We start from the raw sequence: 21,036 nt of genomic DNA, 5'->3' as shown, positions 1-21,036 counted from the left end.
TATTTAGTAATTTAATTATACGAATATGTTTCGGCATCATTTTCAAGTATGAGATACCCATTTCGGGTGTTATATCCCAACATGAAAATTTTGATGGTGATTCGAGGAACTAGACTTTTGTATAGTCAAATAGGGGACATGCTTACATGTTTCCGCCCAAATGTGGATCTTCTTTCTCAAATAATAGATGGAGCATAACCATGTTATCATGTGAGATGTCATCTAATCACATGTTATAACTGAATATATAAACATCACAACATGTATGATAATTTCAATCTAAGAGACATGATGCTTAACATGTGAAAACTAAGCCAATCACATGCTATAACAAATAACCGAATCTATGTATACACTATAACTGTAAAACACATCTTAGATGTATTGTTGCTCTTTACCTTTAATAATCCTGGAAAAGGGATGAACTAATTGCCAAACTGTTACTAGCTACTGCAAATCGTTAACATCGATGAATCGAATTGAAAAAAAACTTATGTATCAACACGACCATGGTATGTTGAAATTTACACAACTTAAGCCTAACGAAACAATGCTTTTTCCATATGCAACCGATAGTCGACCCAATCCCAGACTACTACTAAACCAAATCCTTAACAATTGGAGTATGAATGCTACTGTAATGTACAAGGGTGTTGTTCTCTAGAATCGAAGATATGCCTGTACAGGTTGACAAAATAAATATATAACTATCCAAAGTCTTGGATGAATCCAAGGAAAGCATCCTGTTCAATCGGAGGAAAGCCTCCTGATCGAATTCTTGAAGATGCCCCATACTTTTGGGGAGTATTCTTTAATATAACTATAAAGCCGTGTTAGCTTGCTGCAAAGCTATTAGTCTAATGACCACACTGATCATGGTTTATGTCATTGAAGTGGCAGTTGGAATTCATTTCTTTCTAGAGGTGACCAGACCAATGAATGCTATGATCCTACTAACTACACCAGCAAGGATGAGAAGGGATATACGAAGACCCCAGTGATTAAGATTATAACCAGTTTTCTGAAGTGCGCCACAGCGAGTTATCAACCACACTCCATCATACCTGTAAATAAATTATGATGAATTTCATTTGATGAATAAATAAAATTAACAGATATTTATCCTGAACAATATTTATTGCACTATTCATCTATATAATAATTATTATCCTCTTTCACACTTCCTAATAAACACTTGGTCAAACACGAAGTCCTATTATTACAGCTTGCACACTGCATATGATTCACATGCTCCTTATATCTAAAACAGACCGAAAGATATTTTCTTTGCCAATCACTTATAATTCCTGTCATCCATGCTCAAGATAACAATTTAATACTCATTAAAAAACTCTAATTACTTTTCAGAAAACTAATCTATCCTCAAACTATATTCTTTCATGCTAACTGAAGATTCAGATTTGAAGATTCAGATTTTGTTCAATATCTTCCTACATTAAATTTGAAAGTACAAGCAAAAAGCTTTAATTAAAGATATTTCATTGTACCTTTGTGCATTTGCAATAACAAATGCTTCCAATGCCCACTTTGTGTAGCACAAGTTTGCCAGTTTCATAACATATTCGCTAGTCCTAGTCTGAGTGGACACGAGTGTCAAAACAACAGGGAGAAGTACAGAAAGCTGCAAGATGTGAAATTGGTTCAGAGCGAGTATGAGCAGAATCAAAATTTTGCAGAACTCAAATAGTAAAGTTCCCTTACCAGCTGAGATGGTCCAGGTTCAAGGAAGATGGCTAAGACATATGCCATCCCGGTTACGCAGTATACAAGGCAGAGCAATACAACATAGTTATCTGCGAAGGAAGATCTAGGGTTGCTGAAGAAATAATACATTGACAGATACACCACAGGCTTAATCACTGTATTGAAATGGTCTATTGTATCTTTTGAGAGAAAATGAGCCAAGCTGCTGATGCCAGCAGCACTTTCTCTCGCATATTGCAACTTGTCTAACGAAAATGTTCTCAAGGCCGCAATTTTGCAGAGAAGAGCTGAAATAGATAAGAACATCAAGTATAAATTATAGAACTACGAAGTTGCATGTAACTATTAGCCATTAGGTTTTACTACAAGCAGATATAAATGTTGCTTACTTGTCAAGGTGTATTATTATTTAACATATGTACTATTAATAGCCCATAAATTAGTCTTTGGATTGACAGTGTCTGTTCAGATTAACCAATTTTTTTTGTATAACTGATATATATCATTATAAAAGGTTGATGAGTGGTCTTCTGACTTACAAACAGCGATGATGGTGTATGTATAACCAGGTGCACCAAAGCTTTCATCACTGAATTTAGTAACAGATCCTAAGCAGGCTCCAGCAAGCAATAGTATGAGATAATCTATTGCTTGTAATCTAGCTTCCCGCAACCGCTGCTTACCGATCCTGGAAATAGTTTCCACCATAAGTGAACAGGAATGTAAAGGAATAGTAGCACTTTCTCATTAATATATTCTGGACTAGATTCCTCTGGCATCCAACTGAATTAAATATTAGCAAGGGCATATCAAATATGTAACACTAATCCACAAAAGTTTCTAAACTAGAAACTTTTTTGAACAGGAATGTAATAGAATAGAAGCAAATGCTCAACAAAAGTTTCTAAACTAGGTTTCCTTGGCATCTGATTTAAGTAAATATCAAACATTGAGCGGGTAATGTAAGCATATCATACTAAGGTCCGTGCATAAAGTTTAATATCGAACAACTTATGCTACTCCTAGTATGACTTTCTTGTATAAAATACATATACCCAGTGTGCATATCCCATCCCAAAGGAAGTCATGTTGAACAGTTCATTGTGGGGCTGGGCAATCCGTTTTCCCTATATAGTTAGTTTATACAGAAAAATATAGATTACTTCTTTTGTTGAATTTAACACCATATACAAATTACCAGTGAATAAAGGTAGGAAAAAGTTTATAACATGCAGAGGAACCTGAGAAATAATTAAAATGGAATATGAAAGAAAACTATTTACCTTCCAAGGAAGTATTTGTACTGAAGGAGAATTCCTGGAGTTTTCCGATTAGACAAGTCTTTAGATCTCAAGAGGTTGTGTCGTAGTATGTCTCGCTTTAACTCCACATTATACCTTACATCCTGCCACATTTCCCCAGCAAAGGAATGTTCAATTGTTAAATTATCTGCAAGATTTATTTTGTTGCCTAAATCTGAGCCTGGTGTCGACATAGAAAGTTCAACAGACGCTTGTTGCAGATCAGGAGGCACTGGATAATCATTATGAAGCATCCATCTGACAGGAAGTTCCTTATAACTCACACCTGATTTTGGTTTAACCATTCCTTCTAAAACGTCAATAAAGTAGTCTGGAGGATTAACACGATCTGGGACAACAATCCCAATATTAGAAAAATATTCTTCGACTCTTCTTACTGGACCATGATAGACAGTAAGACCGCCTTTTGCTAGAAGTACCAAATCATCGAACATATTGAACAAGGTATAACTGAAAAATGAAATTCACCAAATTAGAGTTAAACAACGCCAGAACAACCACGTGCACGTAGCATGTGAGTTTAAACATTGCAGCATAGTATTTGACCGCTTTCCTCTTCAAAAAGATAGTAGATCTTGCAGATTATACATTGTTTTTAATATCAAAATATCTACCAAGAATGTACGTCGACATAAACACTTAATGACGAATCATTACTGCTGACCTAGAAAGCATGCCACGACACCACATGCTATTCTACATGGTCACATTTGAAGCCTAAGACCATCTTATTTCTAGACCTCTACCACATGATTAAAAAAGTTAAACTACATACAGAAGCTTAAGATTTTTTCATGACCCAAAGAGAAGTAGTCGAAAGACATGGCCGACAGGGCGGACCTACACTATAAGCTAGGGTGGCCTCCCCCTCCCCCAAAATAAAATAAAATAAATTCAGAGACTGCTTTGCATAGTATCTAATCTATAGAATATTACAACCTTTTACTTCTTTGTCAGTCTAGCTGCCCCCTCACAACCTTTTGGTGGCCCAGGTAATTCTACCAGCCCAATAAGATTTAGTAGCCAAATAGAACATACGTCATTCAAAATTAATATAATTTTGCAAGTAATCTTGTTTGGCAGGGAGGTCTGCTTTGATACTAATACTACTGATACTTTGTTCTGCATTTCGGAAACGTTCATATATTTTAGAATTCACAACGTCTATACTTCAAATGCTAGGTAAAGTTTTTAGCATATTTCAATTATATAGTTATAATAAAATATGGCCCCCCTCTGGACGAAATCCTGCGTCTGCCCCTGATGGCCATGACTAGCAATCTAAACCTTGAAGCTGCTATTATAGCTCTATCTACTCTTGTAGAAAGAAAAAGAAGAATGACATTCAGTGACTCAGTGAGTTGGTTCAATTGTAACTGTGCCCGGGAGTGACAACTTTTATTTTAAGGAAACTATAAGGAAAATAAATGTGAGTTTGACAGCCAATATCTCCAATTATGTTAATGTAACTAGTACCTCGGTTGGTGTACAACCATACAGATGTTCACCCCTTCAAGGGCTTCACGTCGAAGTGCTCTGAGAAGTAGCTGGGATGATGAACTATCCAAACCAGACGTGGGTTCATCTAGGATTAAAAGGGAAGGTTCCATAACCATTTCAAGCCCAACATTCACTCGCTTCCTCTGGCCTCCTGAGATGCCTCGCTTCTCTACTGTCCCAACCACGGAATTCCTTACTTCCTGCAACCCCAGGGACTCAATAACTCTTTCAACAATCAGAACCTTATCTGGCTTTGGCAAGTCTGCAGATAGTCTTTAATACAAAGCAAGAATAAGAGCAAAGTATGATCTTGGTGTAAATATCGTAAATCTAGAGAGGGAACCAAGTACAGTTACTGCATAGAGCAAATGGTGAACCAATTTTGGTCTAATTGCATTGTGTATATGTAATGAGTGGTGCTTGAATATGATGAACGTCTTCTGACACAGACATTATACATTTGACAAAATCCTAGCATGGACATTTTTTTAAAATTTTAAATTTGATGAAGTTTTTCCTTCACAATTGTGATTTTAACATACTATATGATGAGAAAAGAAAAGTTTTTAGATGAAAGACTACTGAAATTTGCAGCTCAAAGGTATTTATATACCTGCAGTTTGCACTGAACCAAATATTCTCTTCAACTGTCAAGTTACCATGAACAACATCATCCTGTGGCACAAACCCAGTTATCTTCTTGTATGAGTGGATTGATGCCGCTTTTCCATTGATATGAATTGAACCAGTGATTGTGCATCCAACTGCTTTTCCTGCTAAAGCAGAAAGATATGTTGTTTTGCCAGCACCAGATGGCCCCATGAAAGCAGTTATGCGTCCAGGCATAATTTTCCCAGTAACACATCTCAAGATTTGTTTGCTTGTCCCCTTCAAAGTTAAAGTTAAATCCCTAAAAGATATCTCAATTTTAGGTCGTTTTATTGTTTCTGTATTGGTTGCCAAGTTAATTAGTCCTGAGAAGGTCATGTTCTTGTTTTGCTGCTGAATAGCTTTCTCCTTTTCAAGTTGAGAATAAGCATAATTGAATATCTGGCTATGAGTTTGAACTTGCTTGTCTTTAGGCACTTTCTTTTTCATATCACTGTATCCACTCTCCAAACTGAAACTATTGGGGTCATCATCAATTGCATGTATCATCCTCACTATATCACTGGGATTCATTTTCTTTCCATCAAAAACGGCATCCTGTTGCTGAGAGTCACTTGTCGTCTGGTGTTGAACTAGTGATTGATCATCATCCACTTCGATTCTAGAATGTTCAGGATGCTTGACACTCTTTACGCGAGAGAATTTGCGAGATATTTGAGCTTGTAATCCACTTGTATGTTTCTTAGCCGCTTCTTTCGCAGATTTCCATCTTTCGCGCGCCTTCACTTTCTCATGTACACTTTTTGCTGCCCTTTCTCTAGATTTAGCTAGTCTCCTTTCTCGAGTGGTGAGAACTTGGTCAGAACAGTTGTACATAATTAGCAGAAGAGTGCTTAAAGCAGCCTGCAACAAGGAAGGATGGAATTATGTTGCTAGGTAGTAGGTATTCAGTGCATTTTCATTTCTATAAAGTTGTTTAAATTACCAGTATCACAGTAGTATCAAATTTACACGCAACAAATGTAAGCCTTGTTGCAGTCTTAAGAACCACGAAAATCATTAAAATTTCCATAACTTTCAACAGACAGTGCCTACGGCCCTACACCTCCGCTAATTTTGAGTGGGATACACTGCGTATGTTTGGTTCATTTTTACGTAGGCTATAAATGTTCATCGGTATCCAAATTGATACACTGGGTACTGTCTGAAGATACGTAGATCTTCATTAAACTTCAAGGTCAAATATCTACACACTTTCCGATCTTAACACTTACAGTGAAAATAATAGAATAAAAAGATATCCAGTTCTGACACTGTCAAAGTTCACACAAAACGAGCATCATCAAGGATCACCATATATAAAGATAGGGGAAGAAATAAAACTGGCTGCTAGAATTGACTATTTGGAATAACAGTTAGCAAAACATACAATTAGGATGACAATTTAACTATAACAATTACTATCGTCTAGTTCTATTACTGTCATTCAAGCTTTAATAACAGAAGTCGAAACATTTACAGACGGCAGTCATATAAGCAGGGAGCGATATCAAGGCAACATTGGTTAATGAATAACTTACAATTAAAAGTATTCCATATGCATGTATATTTTGATTTTCGGTGTTGGGTCCGCAGGACGTCAACTTAAAGCATCCTGCAAGTTTTGATTGTGTTAAATGCTCAGTGAAGCGAACCATCAGTATAATGTATGTAGAACAAACTGCAAAACTCAGGCCTAAGGTAATAATTCATGTAGGGAAATAAGATATACAGTAGAATTGTGTCACTTTATACTACTATAATAATGATATTATTTTTAGCATAAATAAACACACTTTCTGATCATACTTACGTTTTTCTGATTTAGATCCCATCCGACAGTAGTGCCTGAAATTGAAAGGGAAGAAAAGAAACAAAAGTGGCATCAGAACATCAAGAAGTTCTGATACAAAATAATCAACCAACAAAGGGTTACTGCCTCACAATTATTGTTCATTGAAGAGAAATAGAGAAGCCACTTTGAAAGTAATAGTGAGTGTTAGTGTGTTACGTTGATGTTCCTAAATACTAAGTTTTGTTCAATATTATGATGCAATTCTTAGGAAATTATGATCAACGCACTATGAGAAAAAAGAAAGGTTAAGATTGGTCCACTAGTCAACCAAAGTGAAATTGAGTTATTTGGACATGTAATATCTTTGAGGCAGAAGATATATCTAGTAGACAACTCGAAGTAGCATTAATGACTAATACCCTTTGCTGCAAGATAATTTTTGTGTTGATGTTGGACAATAAGTTCCTCCTGAACAGAACAAGTCTCTACTTGTACGAATATCTGCCCAAATGTTTGCACCACCACAAGTGTGATTTTTCTGCGCAGGAGGAAGTTGGTAATTGTACCTGCATACAACAAGTACCTATTATAAAGTACAACATTTCTGAAGCAGAAAAAAGATGGGAGGTAAGGAATCGCAAATAAGGTAGCATTTCATGAAATTCTCACTTACGGTTGACATACTCCATTGTCGTTATTGAGAGTTGCAAGTGGGCAATAGGATCCCAAGGGGCAAGCTTTAAGACATATTGACAATGAAAACAAATTAAAAACATATTTGGTTATAATAGAATAATTGGTAAATGAAAGATACATGGTTACTATTTACCAGGATGGAAGAAGAAAGCATTTTTAAGCAATTTTAAAAACTTACGAATCATGCAAGTCATGCCGCGAGGGCAGAAGAAGCCCTCGCAACAAGGCTGAGGCTCGGATGTTCTAGCAGGTATATCTCTAGATTCTCTCAAGTCAACTTCCCGATCTGATCCAACACTTGAAGCCCATCCTGGCTCGCAACCAGCTTCCCAATTGGTCAAATTGCAGTTAATGTTGGGCTTCAAATAATCAACATTGCCCGATTCGAAGAAATGATTAAAGTAAAACTTTAAATCTGCTGCTGTACACAAGCGTTTTGTCATTTCTCCTGTACAATAAGTAAAAGCATCCAAAAGTTATATACACAGAAACTCAGCTCAAATATTAATTTCAAAGATCATGAACTTAGCATGCCTACATAGATTCTACATCTCTTTTAAAAGTATACCTACATTTATACACCTAATTTTCTATCCTCCGCAGCAACAAAAAGGAAAATTCATTCCGTAACTCTATGACTTCAGAAAATTATAAATATCTTTTGATTATTACTATGTTCCTTACAACTATCGAAAGTTACAAATTCAAGCCTAGATATCTTGTTCCTAGCTTTTGTCTTAACTACTATTGCCTGTCGAAACTAACAGCTTTTACTACTATTTTCACTATGTTCCTTACGACTTCGGAAAATTACAAATTCAAGCTAGGACCTCTTCCGAGCTTTTGACTTAACCGTCTAATACTGCCTGTCGAAACTAAAAACAGCTTTGACTTAACCGCATACCACTGCCTGTCGAAACTAAAAACAGCTTTCGACTTAACTTATACTACTGCCTTTCGAAACAAAAAAAGAAAACCTAAAAATCAAACTACACACACACATTATTAGAACAAGTCATCAAGCATATGAAAGTCGAAAACTACCTTTAGTTTTCTGAATGCAGGAAGTCAGAAAATCCAAATTAGAAGAAAAATTAAAAGCTCTATCCCAATCAGCTTCCCTGTAACATAAACACACAAAATATTAATAATTGAACACAACTAAATTAAATTTTAAAAAAAATTAAATTTAAATACATAACAAACTAACATCACATTTATATACTATATTTATTAAAACCGAACTAGAGATAATTCGTATGTCATTAAATAAACACGTACGGATCTTTGATGCAGAACTTGATTTGACTACTAATATCCGAAGTTAAAACCGAAGAAGTAGCATTCGATAAACGAGAGTATATAATTTGCGTAATGTACGGAAGCAACGCCGGATTATTTATATCGTCGGAAACATCGCCGTCGGTTTGGCACAGTGACAACTGTGAGAAGCCGAAGAAGATGACAATGGCGGATACTAAGTAGATTTGCTTAGTTGTGTCGTTCATATTTGCTGGGTTTTTGAGTTCAGACAGGTATTTTTTATGTTCGGACATTAATATAGGAAGAGGAGAGATGGTTAGAAGTGGGGTCCAGGAGAACACGTCGTGAAGAGTTGCCGGCACGGTTATGATGAGTTTGGCATTTGTCGTAATGTTTTTTGTGTTTTTTTTTCCACTTTTGTTTATTTATGTAGAAAAACTAGTGGTGGTTATCTTTGACTAAAGAGATATTTTTGTTAGTAACACGCCAATTATGTAAATACACTTTCTTGTATATACGATTTTTTTTAAAATATTTACTATGGGAATTTGGTGTGTTGTATTCTGGATGAGCGGTAAGAATGGATTCTTTATTGAGATTTTGGTGCGCTCAATTTAGCGGAAGAATGGCCATCTTAGAGTGGTCAAATATAGGGGTGAGCAAAAAATTTCATAACCGTTCAAACCAACCGTTTCAAACCGTCCAAACCGAAATTTAATGGTTTGTAACGGTTTGGATCGGTTATGGTTTCATTTTTCCAAAACCCGAAAAATAACGGTTTGGTTTGGATTTGTCTTTTATACCGCCCGTTATATGCAAACCACCCGAATCTATTAAAATATTTTAATTATATATTTTGAGGATACATATATTAGATAAATTATTAATATTTATAAGTAGTTAAATCCATATTATGTTAAGTGCACTTAAATGTTACATATTGAAGTTAAAAGATCCAAATTATTACATAATGAATTTGTTTAGTTAATAATTTATTAACTTATTAAATTTTTTACCTAGTAAATATATGCACATATTTTTCTTAACGGTTTAAACAGAAACGGCCCAACCCGAACCATTATAGTTTGGGTGGTTTGGTTATATCAGTAACGGTTATGGTTACGGTAATGGTTAAGTAAAATGTAAAACCGCTAAATTTGGTTTGGATGGTTATGAGCTCTAAACCCGCCCATTTCACCCGATACTCACCCCTAGTCAAATCTATGCTCCGAGTTTCGACGAGGGGTTAGTGTAGATCAGGCATTTGTTTGATCATATGTTACAGTATGTTATATTTTATTGACGGGGTTAGTGTAGATTAGACATTCGCTTGATCCTATATTATAGTGATTAGTGAGTTATATTTTATTGACGGGGTTAGTGTAGATTAGGCTTAGGCATTGCTTGATCCTATGTTACAGTGAGTTATATTTTATTGACGGCGGGTTAGTGTAGATTAGGTATTCGCTTGATCCTATGTTAAGTGAGTTATATTTTATTGACGGGGGTTAGTATAGATTAGGCATTCACTTGATCTTATGTTACAGTGAGTTATATTTTTTATTTACAGGATGTCGACATTAAACAAGGTGTTGGTCCAAAATGTCAATAAGAAGAAATTTGGCTCTGCGCTAACACAATAACATTTATGTAGCTTGCGTTATTCATGCGGTTCAATTCGAGGAAAGTTTCTGGACTGGATTGCAAAGTTCAAAGAAGTTTCGACGGACTCAAAACGCATTGAAATTTTGACAGTACTTGGAACCGACGTGGGAAATCGAACTCAGTGTTTCGCGCTGATGTACGAGTGATTTCGGCGATCCGAGGTCGTTTGGAGGGTCAAAATTGCATTTTTATAAGTTTTGGGGTCAATTTGTAATTTTCAATAAGTTTGTTTTCTGCGTTTTTAGTCGTTTCCTTGCCATGCAAGTTAGGTTTTCGGTATTTAAACACTTGTCTATATTTTATTCAACATCTATTGATTGATTTATAAAAAAATGAGATTTCCTCAAAATTGTCAATTTTCGGTATTATTCTGTAGAATCAACGAACTTGATTAAACTCTTCTTTCTGCCATGTACCCGCTACATCAGTTGGTATCACGTTCCAGTCAGTCCTGAATAATGCCGCCCCACAGACGTGTTGAAGTTGCCGATATTGGTGAGCTTCGTCGTGAAAACCCAGATTTTCGCCGTGACAACGGCGAATTGAGGCGGCAGATTGAATTGTTGACGCAACGAATGGATGAATCCGTGCGTATGCGCCGTCGTGATGAAGACGATGTCACTATTATGGACGAGAATCCGTTCTTTGGAGGTTCCCGGGATCGTTCACCGGCACGCCCTAGCCAGCGATGGGAACATAGTTTTAAGGTGGAAATTTCTACTTTCGCTGGCAGTCTCAATCCGGAAGAGTTTGAGGATTACCTATCACAGGTTGAAGAAATTTAGGTGAAGAAATTCTGGAGTTTAAGGAAGTTCCCGACGATCGCCGTGTTTCCCTTGTTACAATCCGCTTGCATGGTCGTGCGCAAGCCTGGTGGCAACAACTGAAACAGACGCGTGTTCGTCATGGTAAGGAGAAGATTGTGAGTTGGGTCAAGTTCAAGAAACATATTAGGGTTGCGTTTTACCCTATAATTTTGACATAGAGCTTTATACCAAGTTCCAGAATCTCCGTCAAGGTCCCTGTTCTGTGGATGAATATTCCACCGAATTCTATACTTATTTGGCTCGTATTGATCTAAACGAGTCCCCTCAGCAGGTGGTTTCACGTTACATTGGTGGGTTGCGTCTCAATTGCAGGATGTGTTGAATATGTTTGACTCTTTCACGATCGCAGAAGCACAGCAGCGTGCATCACAAACTGAGAAGCAGTTAGCAAGGCATAGTACTGGTGCGTACCAACATCCTACTATTTCGACCAGTGCGAGGGGTCCCTCGCAGCCTGTTCGCAATCATCCTATCCAGCCTACCCCTTCGGCTAATCGTGCTCCTGCACAGGGACACACAGGTGGTTTACGGTATTTCAATTGTGGCGAAGTTGGACATCGTATTGCAGATTATCGTAACCCAAAATCTGCCACACGTGGTCTATTTAATGATGCCACAGATCCTGAATCTGTCCTTCTTTCCGATACGCCTCCAATTTATGATGATTCTAACAACGCTGAAGCAGAAGAGTATGTCTTCGGTGAGGTTGGACCTCTGTTGCTTATTAGGCGATCTTACTTATCCCCTCGAGCGCCGGAAACCGAGTGGTTATGCAATAATATGTTTCATTCCACTTGCATCATAGGCGGCAAGGTCTGCACATTCATCATTGATGCTAGAAGTTGTGAGAATGTTATTGCGGAAATGGCAATAACCAAGCTCAACCTCGTTACTGAACCACACCCCAAGCCTTATCGGCTCTCATGGCTTAGTCAAGGTATGGATGTTACTGTTTCTAGACGCGTGCTTGTTAACTTTTCCATTGGTTCTACTTACCATGATGCTATATATTGTGATGTGGTTCCTATGGATGCGTGTCATCTTTTGCTTGGTCGCCCTTGGCAATATGATAATTCGGTTCACCATGATGGTCATGTTAATACATATTCTTTCACCTTTCATGGTACAAAAATTGTCTTGGTGCCTACTAAGCCTAAAGGGATTGCTGTCCCCACCACCCAGACTCCTTCTCCCACAACCCTTTTATCTCGGGGTTCTTTTCAGGATGCTATGAAAGAATCTGTAGTTGTATTCGTGCTTTTTTGTTCTTTGGTCACCAATAATACCTCACTTGTTGTTCCGGCTCCGGTCCAGCCACTTCTTACGAAGTATGCCGATGTCTTCCCAGAGTCACTACCTTCGACACTACCCCCATTACGTGTTATACAACATCACATCGACTTTGTTCCGGGAGCTACTCTTCCTAATCGTCATCATTACTGTATGAGCCCCAAGGAACATGAAGATTTGCGTCGTCAGGTTGAGGAACTGCTTGCTAAAGGCCATATTCGATAAAACCTTAGTCCTTGTGCTGTCCCTGCACTCCTCACGCCAAAAAAAGATGGCTCATGGCGTATATGTGTTGATAGCCATGCCATAAACAAGATCGCAGTGCGCTACCGGTTCCCTATTCCTCGGTTGGATGACTTGTTTGATCAATTGAGAGGTGCTACTGTGTTTAGTAAACTGGATTTGAAAAGTGGTTACCAGATTCATATTCGTATGGGGGATGAGTGGAAAACTGTTTTTAAGACGCGTGAAGGCTTATATGAGTGGATTGTTCTCCCTTCGGTCTATCCAATGCTCTTTTATGCGGGTGATGAACCAAGCCCTTCGTCCTTTTATTGGTAAGTTTGTCATCGTTTATTTCGATGACATCTTAATCTATAGTGACAATGTTGAGATACACCTTACCCATCTGCGTGAAGTGTTGCTAGTTTTGCATCATGATAAATTTTATGCTGCCCCCTACAAAGTATGCCTTTCTCACTGCTTCAATTCAGTTTCTTAGTTATATGGTTTCTCGAGAAGGCCTTCGAGTCGACCCAAGTAAGGTTCTGGCCATCGAACAATGGCCCCGACCTTCCTTTATCACTGAAGTTCGTAGTTTTTATGGGCTGGAATCTTTACATCGACATTTTATCCCTCACTTTAGTGGCATTTTGGATCCACTCACAGATTGCATGCGAGGTACTAAGTTTCACTGGACGCCTGCAACAGAGGGAGCTTTTGTCGAGATCAAACACCGTCTCACCTCAGCTCCCATCTTGGTACTTCCAGATTTCACACAACCCTTTGAACTCCATTGTGATGCTTTTAAAACAGGTATTAGGGCTATTTTGAGCCAATCTGGTCGTCCCATGGCCTACTTTAGTGAAAAGATTTCTAGTGCTAAGCTTGATTTTAGTACCTATGGCATTGAGTTCTATGCGATTGTCCAAGCCATCAAACATTGATGTCATTACCTCTTCCAGTGAGAGTTTGTTTTATACACTGATCATGATTCTCTAAACATATTGGCAGCCAGGATAATATCTCTCATCATGGTAAAACATAAAGACGGTGTCTCCAATCGCGTGGCAGATGCATTAAATCGCCGTCATGGGTTGCACACTGAAATTTGTGTCCATTTTCCAAGTTTTGATACATTTTGGAGCTTTATGTCAATGATCCTTTCTTTTCTCAGATTCTTGTTAACATTCAGCAAGGTGATTCAACTGATTATGTCCTGGAAAAATGGGTTCTTGTTCCAGGGTTTGCAATTATGTATTTTCACCTGCAGCTTACGCCTGCAAATCATTCAAGAATTACACAATGAAGGTCATGTGGGGCGTGACCGCACTCTGCAACTTATTGCTGGGTCTTATTTTTGGCCTACTATGCGTAAGGAGGTTGTGCGCTTTGTTTCTTGTTATCGTGTTTGTCAATTGGAAAAGGGCACTTCAACTAATGCTGGTTTGTATCTACCACTGCCCATCCCTACACAACCGTGGTCTGATGTAAGTATGGATTTTGTGCTTGGGTTGCCACGTACCCAACGCGGTTCTGACTCTATTTACGTGGTTATTGACCGGTTTTCGAAGATGGTTCATTTCATCCTTTGTAAGAAAAGTTCTGATGCTATTGCTGTGGCGCAACTCTATTTTTGCGATATATATCGTCTTCACGGTCTTCCCGCATCAATTGTTTTTGATCGTGACACTCGCTTTGTGTGTCATTTTTGGCGTAGTTTGTGGTGTATTGTTAATACATATCTCAATTTTAGTAATGCTTATCATCCACAGACCTATGGTTAAACTGAAGTTGTTAACCGCTCTTTGGGGAATTTGTTGCACAACTTAGTTGATGATCATCCCAAAGCATGGGATCAGAAGTTGCCTCAGGCAGAGTTTGCTCACAACCATGTTGTCAATCGTTTCACGGGTTTTAGCCCATTTCAAGTGGTTTATGGCCTGTCTCCATGGGGTCCTCTTGGATTTACTTGCTTTACCTAACAAGGTGCATCCGTATGCTACGACGGAGGAGTTTGTTGAGCAGCTCGCTCAGGTTCATACGACTAACCATGAGCATCTGGTTGCTGCTACAACCAAGTATAAAGTTGTTGCTAATCACAAATGTCGTGTTGTGGATTTTGAGGTCGATGATTTTGTTTGGGCTATTCTTACTAAGGACCGTTATCCTGCTCATGAATACAACAAGCTGGCAGCCAAGAAGATTGGTCAGGTTGAGATTGTGGAGAAGAGTAATTCCAATGCATATCGTCTGTATCTCCCCAGCCATGTTCGCACTTCTGATGTTTTTAATATGAAACATATTATTCCTTTTACCGATGATTCTTCTTTTGATGAGGATGCTGCGATTCAAGATTCGAGGACAAATCTTCTCTACCCCAGCGGGAATGATGCGGTTCAATTCGAGGAAAATTTCTGGACTGGATTGCAAAGATCGAAGAAGTTTCGACGAACTTAGAAAGTGTTAAAATTTTGACAGTACCTTGAAACCGACGTGGAAAATCGAACACAGAGCTTCGCTGATGTATGAGTGATTTCGGCGATCTGAGGTCGTTTGGAGGATCAAAATTGCATATTTATAAGTTTTGTGGTCAATTTGTAATTTTCAATAAGTTTATTTTCTGCGTTTTTAGTCGTTTCCTTGCCCTGCAAGTTAGGTTTTCAGTATTTAAACACTTGTCTATATTTTATTCAGCAGCTATTGATTGATTTATAAAAAAATGATGTTTGCTCAAAATTATCAATTTTCGGTATTTTCGGTAGAATCAACGAATCTTGATTAAACTCTTCTTTCTGCCACTTACCCGCTGCATCAGTTATGGTATAAACGCATCCAGTAAATGCGTTACAGTAAATTGCAACTAGTAAACTGGAACTGAGAACCTTCATTTTAGGCCACTCAACATGTGTTTTTTATTTGCTTTTCTAGCAAAATGCATCTAAAGAATTTGTTTGCAATTAGTCAAAAAGTATATATTAATTGCATTTGCAATAAAAATGCAAATACTATTTACGTTGTGTTCTTCATATCTGAAATAATTTGATATGAAACACCCAACAAACTTGAAGTTTGATTGGGATTGGCGTGGTAGTTCTCGAGTCAACAACTATGCTCTGCTTTGTCGTGTATGTATCTATATGTGTGTGTGTATATGTACGTGACGAAGAGGTATATATTATTGAAACTTTTATATGAGTGCACATGTGATAAGAAATGAGACCCATCTATGTGTTCAGTGGCGGAGGCAATAACGGGATGGTGGGGTCACCGGACACCACTAAATTTTATAAATTTTTAATATATATATATGGTATTTTTAATGTATGTCCAAAATTACAGAATAATTACTAAATTTTATGAGTTTGGTACACTTTTATTGGTAGAATTGTTATAAATGCATGTGTCCATCAATATTTATGATTAGATGATCAATCAAAATGTATCAAATTTATGAAACTGAGAGTTTGTGTACCCTTGACATACATTAGAAAAACCGTTGTATATACTATACATACATGTATAATATTTAGCTGGTTAATTTTCTTAAATTTAAAAGGCAATTTGCTTTCGACAAATAAAGATTTTTTCAATTTGCTATACCTTTAATAAGAATATGAGAAATGCTACTTAATATGGTATAAATTGTAAAATATGTAAAGTTTAGTTTTTTTGGTAATAAATTATAATATTTAAAGAATTTTTTTTGGCCTTGTTAGATATTAAATACAACATAGAGGGGGGCGGTGAATGTGATTTAGATATTTTTAGCCTTTATTCTTAGGCTTAAGACTGTTTACAGAAAAATACTCCAGTCTGATCTTTGACATTTTTACAGACTCAAGTAATACAATATAAAATACAGATTTAAACTACCATACAACTAAATTTTAGGATTCTCAATGTGACTTAGTCTTGTTATAGTACATGCATGTCTTGCACAACAATCTCCCCCAATTTGTGAGAAGATTGCTTATCACAAATTCATGCCCGGTAACAAGACTAACCATAAGTTACACTAAAATAGAAAAAATACATAGAAATTGATAGATTTACAAATAAAACTTTTATACACTGAGAAATTATACGAGTTCAATAGGCATTCATTTTACAAACTTCTTATAACCTGATTCCTTTCTAATGAGGTCTTTTAGATTTACAAGTACTTGAAGTTCCTCTATAATTTCTGTCCCTCTTACAGCTTCCACAAGCTTGAGCCAATCATCCAATAAATAACTATTTAAGTAATTTACTCTGAATCTTGGGAATATGTCAACTTTATGTTAATAAAATGTCCATCCTTAGAAATTCTGCTCAACCCCTTTGCCTTGAGTTCATTTGATCTTTGCTCAAACATTTCTATTTCTTCTGTATATTTCCTTTCCCTTTCCTCTCTTTTAGCCTTTTCTTTTGCTCTTCTCTTACTATTAACCACACACACATCACAACCCTCCATGCCTTTGTACTTGTGTCCTTATCCTTCATTAAGCTAATCACCCTCATAATTTTATGTTTGAATATGTGTCCATTAATCCCCTATTTAGCAGAGTGAAGGTGCAATCTTGATAGTCGATTCTGACTTCTCTCAATGATACAACCCAAAATTTGACTATTTCTTCAGCTAATTGTTGAAAGTAGTCAGGTCATCATCTGTGATGCACCAATTTAATGGAGGTCATCATCTGTGATGCACTAATTTAATGGTAAAAAATCGGCCTGATCAAAGCAATTCCAGATAGCCCTCTCTTCAACTTGCAGCTTCTTTGGCTTTCTGCCAATATTTTTGAAATAAGTTTTGATAGGTTGCTTAAATGAGGGTAGGATTGAGATTTTCTTTAGGGTGGTTTGGCTAGAGGTGATTGGTATTTTAAGTAGAGTGTTTGCAGTTTGTTTGAACAAAAGTTTTATCTTAGGAGTTAAAGGAAGTTGAGTGTTTAAGTTTGTAGGCTTAGAGGTTTGAGCTTGTTGTATTTGGATTGGTAGAACATTTTTCTTGGTGCATTCACCATCTCCCTTCTTCTTTCATCTCCCATTTTCTTGTCATCCCCCTTCTTCTCATCCTGCTTCTTATCTTCTACTTTGCTGCCAGTTGCTTTAGAAGAGTGACTTGGATTTGAGCCAAAAGGTTTTTGATCATCTTTCTTCTGCTCATCATCATCTAAGTCATCATTAGTATTGATTTGTGTTTTGGGAAACTTGCTTTCAACATTTTTCAAATATCTCCCCAATATCTTGATCATGTCTCCATCTTCAACAGTCTTGTACTGCTTTGTCTTCGAGTCTGTTTCTAAAGTCATTATCAGCTTTTTGTTTACCATGACACATTGCTTTGGAATTTGAAAATGTTTACAATATTTGGTGGTTGGACAGATGTATGCCACTCCCTTGCTTGGTTGTAGATATGCTTCTGGAAAAGCAGCTACTTGAGCCTTCTTCAATTTATTTAGCAAGAGAGTGTCTTCATTAAGCACTTTGTTGACTTTGTTAATCAAAATGTCCAATTCAGATGCCCTTCTTGTTATGAGATAATTAAGGGACACCTGCATACATCTATCTACACCAGAGTCATTGATGTTGACAACAATCCTTTTTCCTGAAAATTGTCCTTTGTCACCAAGATCACCCTTATGAAATTTATTGTCTTTTCCAAGGCCTTTTTGTATGTGAAGAAGTTTTTATTTAGAGAAGCCCTGAGAGCCTTTAACAGTTCATCAAATTCTTTGCTTAGACTAGGCCCCTCAGATGCCTTGAGTAGCCTCTCCATCCCAACATCAACTTGATGTTCGGTTTGCTTGTTTTTGGCATGTGAAAGCTCTCACAATGGAGTCAAACAGGAATGACCATTCCTTCCTCAAATTCTTCTTGTTTAGACTGGCTAAGTTGGTCCTTTCACTGTAATTGCTGAAGTCCATGAATTCAGCTAGTTCTTCTTGAGTAGGCACCTCCATCAAGTTGTTACTAGGAATCCCCAAAGCCATATTTATATCATTTTCAGAAACTCCACTGTTGGCCTTGAATGGAGCAGTTAACCACCATTGACATAGCTTGGTTCTCATGCACCACTGTCCTCACCACAGTTGTGTTCCAGAAATCCCTAAGAACATCCAAGTACAGTAATGGATTTGCAGTTAGAGCACCTGCAAAGTATGTTCCAGAAAGAAACTTCACAAAACTTTTGAAGCTATCAAGAGCTTGGTTTGCATCTGTAAATGCAAGATAGTTAGTGCCCTCCTTGGGATAAAAGGTGTAACTGTGTTTCATGCCATTTGAAGTGTTTGAATTTGAGTGGGTAAGAAAAAGTAGAGAGAAAGAGGTTGAAGTGAGAGAAAATGGTTTGGATTTGGAAAAATTAGGTCACTTGGAGATCTCGAAGGCGTAAGGTAAATGTCGAGATGTCTGGGTATTTATATATTATTCCCTAACAATACAACAAGAATTACAAAGGGGGGGAGTTGAATGTAATTCTGGCTACTTTTGAGATTTTAAAAATGTTCAAACTTAATATATATATAACAGTGTTTGATTTGCTGTAATGCGGAATGAAAGAGTAATAGAAATCAAAACACTAAGTAATAAAACACAAGCTTTAAAACTTTCTGGTGGATTTGAAAGTATCCACTAGATATATATATATATATATATATATATATATATATCAGATTGAAAACTCTGTAATGCTTTGAATAACACACAGCTGCTTTACAAGTGAACAAACAAACTACATAGAAATTCTTTATAAGTACAGCTTTATCTATCTCTCTGAAAAATGTGCTTGCTTGGTTAATTATTCTACTTGCTAAACTTGGTTTATATATTACCAAGTTACATGAAAATAAGACAAGATAATAACACAAAATAAATCTAGTCAAATATCATGCTGCAAATGCTTCTTTGTTCTCAAAATCCTGCTTAACAGGCTGGCACATTTCTTTTGCAAACACCCGACACATGTGACTGTGTTGTCACTATCAACAGCTATTTTGAATATGATCATCCGTTGGGATTATGTTGAACATCCTTCGGGAATATGTTGATCATCCATTGGGAGCCTTGTAGATCATCCGTCGGGAGTCTATATGTCACTTGACTCCATATCCCTTATATAGAATTACAAGACATCTCATATTTACAATTAGCCAACATATTCTGCATATCAATCTAGTAGTCAACATGACTTAGAGAATCCTACAGAATCTACTAGACTAAAAAATATTGTTTGCAGAAATGTGCTACAGTACTTATTTTTTACATAAGCTACACTCTCTATGGATGTTAAATTGTCATCTGTCGGGACTATAAAGTTCATCCGTCAGGACTATATTAGATTATCCGTCGAGAGCTACAACATTCACTAAGTTAAATCTACTAAGGTGTTTTGTTTAACTTATCATCAAGTTCACAACAGATTCCTAATAATCTCCTCCAATTTATGTCTACTGAAATTGTAGCCATAAATTTAAGAGAAACTTGATGATAACAAAATATCCTAAATATACAGATTGAAATTATAGCAGATAAAACTGATAACTGCTACAATTTATTGAAGTTGAACAAAGTAAAATGTACAAAGATTTCTCACAATCATTATCAAGGTGCTCCTCTAGTCTGAGCAGATGATTACTATTTCCTTGATTGTCCGGACTTCTTCCCAAGCTTACTGTTATTTTCTTCTATTTAATTTTGGAGTTGTCTGTATAATTTAAGTTCATCATCTTCTGATAGATCCAGCTTCTCTTGCATTTCCAATAAAGTCTCATTGCTAGAGATACTTAATTGGTCATCCAGTCTGAAGAATCTTCTAACACCCTTGTCATCCATGAATTCCATCAGGTAATAAGGCATCAAATGCACTCTCTTTCCTGTGAAGGGAATTGTTAGAGTTCTTGGAAGTGCATTCTTTGCTTTATTACTCCTTAGATCTTCTATCTTCTTTGGTACCAATTTTCTTGTAGATACATTGAACCCAAAGTTTTTCTTGAAGGATGAGAATATCTTTATCAGTATAGAGCAGCTTTCCTGAAGAATCATGTGAAGTGGCCATGTGATTTCTTTCCCTCCCTTGTACTTGAACACCAGTCTTTCAGGG

General features: G+C 36.9%; 1 protein-coding gene across 1 annotated transcript; it reads right to left on the bottom strand.

Annotated features, from left to right (window-relative positions):
- Window positions 1–448: 448 nt before the first annotated feature.
- LOC141697145 (ABC transporter G family member 24-like) lies at window positions 449–9,348 on the bottom strand. The gene is made up of 14 exons (XM_074501388.1): window positions 8,968–9,348; window positions 8,731–8,807; window positions 7,865–8,134; window positions 7,664–7,727; window positions 7,410–7,556; window positions 7,009–7,043; window positions 6,737–6,810; window positions 5,161–6,059; window positions 4,524–4,820; window positions 3,009–3,497; window positions 2,265–2,413; window positions 1,723–2,012; window positions 1,509–1,642; window positions 449–1,064 (listed from the first exon to the last, which is right to left on the bottom strand). Exons 1-14 carry the CDS (start codon window positions 9,240–9,242, stop codon window positions 908–910), a joined length of 3,357 nt encoding a protein of 1,118 aa, XP_074357489.1. The 5' UTR covers window positions 9,243–9,348; the 3' UTR covers window positions 449–907.
- Window positions 9,349–21,036: the final 11,688 nt, after the last annotated feature.

The sequence above is a fragment of the Apium graveolens genome, chromosome 11 (genome assembly GCF_009905375.1).
Source record: "Apium graveolens cultivar Ventura chromosome 11, ASM990537v1, whole genome shotgun sequence".
In the NCBI taxonomy this organism is placed as follows: Eukaryota; Viridiplantae; Streptophyta; class Magnoliopsida; order Apiales; family Apiaceae; genus Apium; species Apium graveolens.
Note: the sequence above shows the minus strand (reverse complement) of the source record. Positions and strands in the feature narration are given on the sequence as shown.